General features: G+C 37.7%; 1 protein-coding gene across 2 annotated transcripts; it reads left to right on the top strand.

The window, feature by feature from the left end:
• The first annotated feature begins 490 nt into the window (after positions 1–490).
• On the top strand, positions 491–2,478 carry LOC145008096 (putative sugar phosphate/phosphate translocator At5g25400). 2 transcript variants are annotated; one of them, XM_078966719.1, is made up of 2 exons: positions 491–1,949; positions 2,208–2,478. In XM_078966719.1, the coding sequence occupies exon 1, from the start codon at positions 705–707 to the stop codon at positions 1,746–1,748; it is 1,044 nt and encodes a 347-aa protein (XP_078822845.1). In that variant the 5' UTR covers positions 491–704; the 3' UTR covers positions 1,749–1,949; positions 2,208–2,478. The 2 variants fall into 2 exon arrangements, with proteins under 2 accessions (XP_078822845.1, XP_078822846.1); XM_078966720.1 differs by lacking the exon at positions 2,208–2,478 and having other exon boundaries at positions 491–1,543; positions 1,638–1,749.
• Positions 2,479–4,494: the final 2,016 nt, after the last annotated feature.

The following is a 4,494-nucleotide window of genomic DNA, read 5'->3' as shown; positions in this document are numbered from 1 at the left end:
TCCTTTTCAAAAACATAAATTAAACTCTCATCAAACACCCGGAAAGTTTCTTTAGAAAAAATCGAGTAAATGAAAAAGAAAAAACACTATTAGCAATTTGCAAACGCTATTCCGATGAACACGAAATTCCCAACATTGGTTTTGACGGAGCAGATTTATCTGTGCGTTTCTTAAAAATAATCAATTTAGAGAACAATGCCGATTTCTTATACGCGGAAGAACAATGTCGTCCCTTTTTTTTAAAAAAAAAATCAATTTAGAGATGTTAGATCAAATTCTTATTCACCGGTGTCTTCTGCTTTTAGAGTTCGTATGTCTGTTTTAAACAAAAATAAAGTCGCTCTCTTTTAATTGAATAAGGGCATAATTATAAATCTCTATTTGCTTCAGTGGAAATATAAAAAAATAGAGTGGCAATATCAGCTCCCTGTTCTAATACAACAACTTTGTATATGTTTTAACATCTCACCCCTCATAAAATGATAAAACGACAAGGTACACCTTTTTGCCGTAATGAACATATGATCTTCCACTCCACCCCCATGAAAACGGAACTATTTTCCGCGTTTCTCTTCCCTCTCTCTCACTGAAAACCTAATCGAATACACAATCTCAAAGCTTCCAATTAGAATCACACTTGCCAAATCAGGGTATAAGGGATTTTAATTTTCTTCTACCGAATCAACCGATCTGTTCCTGAATCAATGGGGAAAGGAGGAGCTTTTAGTGAAGCCGTATTGAAGAACATCATCCTTTCCTACACTTACGTCGGCATATGGATCTTCCTCAGCTTCACCGTTATTGTCTTCAACAAGTACATCCTCGATCGAAAGATGTACAATTGGCCTTACCCCATCTCACTCACCATGATCCACATGAGTTTCTGTTCTTCTTTAGCTTACATCCTCGTCAGCATCCTCAAAGTCATTGAACCAGTTCAGATGACTCGTGACGTTTATCTAACATCTGTCGTCCCAATTGGTTTGCTCTATTCTCTTAGCTTATGGCTTTCCAATTCCGCCTACATTTTTCTATCTGTTTCCTTTATTCAAATGCTTAAAGCCTTGATGCCTGTTGCTGTTTACTCCATTGGTGTTTTGTTCAATAAGGAAAACTTCAAACCCAGAACCATGTCCAATATGCTTTCCATTTCTCTTGGTGTCGCTGTTGCTGCTTATGGTGAAGCACAATTCAACGCATGGGGAGTTGCATTACAGCTTGGGGCTGTTGCTTTTGAAGCTACTCGTTTGGTTTTGATTCAAACCTTGTTGAGTTCAAAGGGTATTACGTTTAATCCCATCACTTCGCTTTATTATGTATCCCCTTGTTGTTTTCTTTTCTTGTCTATTCCTTGGATGATCGTTGAGTACCCATTGTTGAGCGAGGCTTCAAGTTTCAAGTTTGATTACATGATGTTTTTAACGAATTCTTTCTGTGCTTTTGCATTGAATCTTGCTGTGTTTTTGCTTGTTGGGAAGACTTCTGCGTTGACTATGAATGTGGCTGGGGTTGTTAAGGATTGGTTGTTGATCGCTTTTTCTTGGTCTGTTATTAAGGATACTGTGACTCCTATTAATCTTTTTGGTTACGGGATTGCTTTCATGGGTGTTGCGTATTATAATCATGCCAAGTTACAGGCACTTAAGGCTAGGGAATCGGAGAAGAAGCCTGATCACACTGAGGCAACAAAGCTGTTGGAGGAGAGTAAACTTGAAAATGCAATAAAGAAGAGTGAGTCTGCAAATTAAGATCATGAAGTTTGTCGGGTCTTGACTCTTGAAAGAAGCTTTAGCCGCACCCTCCATTGCTTATAACTAGCTTTTGCTTGCTTTGGTTTGTAATCTAACTTTTATACTTGTTTGGAGATTTCACGTAAAGTTTGAGGAAATAATTAAGGTGCATTTTGAGTTTGATCAAGAAGCTCTACAAGGAAATATGTGCATTGTAAGGTAATAAGGATTATTTGTTTGGGCAAATCAAATTTTTACTTCTTTCTTGAGCCATTTGTGTGGCTTTATGAATGAAGATCATCAATGAATAGAATAATTCATTCAAATCCAGTGGATATGACATTGTCCTACAAACTTGATGCATTTGTTGGTTTCTCTTTTGTTAACTTTCTCGATATTTCCTTAAAGAAAGTTAAATATTTAGGAATTTGTGGTTTGTTATCAAGTTGGTTAACAACTTGTGTATTTTCATTATAGGGCGGGCACACTGATTTTAGCTGACCGAATGGTATCAGTACATTTCTAATGTCACATCACAATACCCAAGTTAGTGACAACTTAGCCAATATCACTGTTGGTGTCAAGATTAACCTCGAATGTTTCAGAAACGAAGAACCAAACAATAAATGTAATTCTGTTAGTATATTGATATTGAGCTCACGTGGTTGTTAATTAGTTGAAGCGCGTGTGAGTTTATTAGTTTGTTACTGTTAATTTAGTGAGTTAACATTTTGTATATATGTACTAGATTGTATGTATGTAACATTATTATACTAATCAAACACAAAAGCTTTAGCCTTACTCTCTCTCTCTCTCTCTCTCTCTCACACACACACACACACATTGTCCATCAAGATGGTATGGAGCACACTTTTATGCTCATCGATCCTTTCATCTAAATTCCTTTTTCTGTTTTCGAGTTGATCCTTCATCTGTTTCTGATCTAAATTTCCACATCGATCTCTTCAAAATCCTCTCAATTTGCTTAAACTCACAATAAGAACATTTGTTTTGATCCTTTATACCTTCATCCTTCATATCACCCAAGAATGTTATTAGTTTCTAAAAAGTTCAGTTCATGGAAAAAATCTATAATGATAGCTTTATCGGCAAACAATAACCTAGGATTTGTGAATTGTTTGTGATTTTAGTGTCACCATGTCATTTTATGTAACTAGAACTAACATTTGAGCTAAGAGGCTTCATAATTTGTACTCTAATATGTGTACGGGTTTGTGCGGAGTGCACACATGTATAAAACCAAATTAGAAGCTGGTTCGAGGACAAGTCGGGGATCCAGTGTAACATCTTAAAATTTAGGGCCAAAAATTTCATTTTTAATGTAACTAAAAACACTATTGTAACTTTGTTCACACATAGAAAAGCATTTCAAATAAACATTTATCAGAGTTCATTCCCAGAGATCATACATTGCGGAAAAACACGGGTGCATTCGCTGCGATTATCTCGGGTTCCTTCACTTGAAAACTGGAGGTACCTGAAACCAAAATTGAAAACCGTAAGCACGAAGCTCAGTGAGTTCCCAAAATACCACATACCATACATATCAGCATACTGCCTAGCATATCTGGGTGCTGGCCTACCCATTTGGTCTCTTTCAACCGGATACTATCTAGCATATAAGCACATAAATTACATAGTATCATACATAACCATGAGCCATACATATATCATAATCAATAAAGGTGCTATGTGCCAATACATAGTCTTGCCATTATGCCACAGGCCACTACGTGGTCTTTCTTGCCAAGCCAGGGGCCACCCTCTCAATCTTACAGACAAGTGTCAAGAGCCACATCTTGGTTTCTCATGCAAGCATCACAAAGACAACTACATACATACTAATTAACATAGCTAATTAGCATATACTGTGCCAGGGCTAACCCCCGGGTCTTCCTACCATTCATAATAGCATACAGTGTGCCAGGAGCCGCCTCCTGGTCTTTCATACATAATGCCTAGGGCTAACCCCCGGGTCTTTCTATAATACATAAACCAAATGGGCCGGTATTGGTGCCTTCGACCCATACACACAGTGAGGAGACTCGCCTCGCACTGTAAAATCCCTGCGGATAAAGCTGTGGATGTTGGCTGACAGATCCCCAAATTGTCAATCATCAAAACTGCACCCAAATAATAATTTGGTTCCAATGCATAACCATAACTCCATACTTGGGGGTAAAGAGACTATTTTACCCCTAACCTAGTTTTGACCAAAATCAAGGCCCAAACTAAAACTCTAGAGGCCCAAAAGCCAAATAATAAATCAAATCCCAAAATTTGGCCTAATTTTCCAAATTAGGCCCATACCTCTATGTGGTCTTACCTTAAGGCCCAACCATTTATTCTAGTCCGAACACTTGGCATTTCGATGGTCCAATATCTCATAATCATCAAGTCCCAATTATGGCCCACCTATGGCCTAATTTTCCAAATTGAGCCCAAGCCTTTCCAATGAGCCTTATCCTAAAGCCCAATAATTTCCTTAGTCCATATACTTGTTCCCAATTGGCCCACGAAGGCCCACAACAACTTAGTCCAAGAAATGACCCAACAAGAACCCAAACCTAGTAGGGTTTTTCACATTAAATGACGATTAGGGTTAAGTATTCTTACTTAACCCATTAATTCCATCACTTTACTAGGTCAACCATACAATGTGGTTGGGATTAATTCATAATTCAATTCTAATGGTCCAAAATGCGGGTCCCGACAACTCCAAAACTAATACATCCAAAATTAG

The sequence above is a fragment of the Lactuca saligna genome, chromosome 8 (assembly GCF_052625555.1).
Source record: "Lactuca saligna cultivar CGN05327 chromosome 8, ASM5262555v1, whole genome shotgun sequence".
Lineage (NCBI taxonomy): Eukaryota > Viridiplantae > Streptophyta > Magnoliopsida > Asterales > Asteraceae > Lactuca > Lactuca saligna.
Note: the sequence above shows the minus strand (reverse complement) of the source record. Positions and strands in the feature narration are given on the sequence as shown.

Bases quoted from the DNA above. Each gene is read 5' to 3' on its own strand.
- LOC145008096 (XM_078966719.1), top strand. From the start codon at position 705: ATGGGGAAAGGAGGAGCTTTTAGTGAAGCCGTATTGAAGAACATCATC.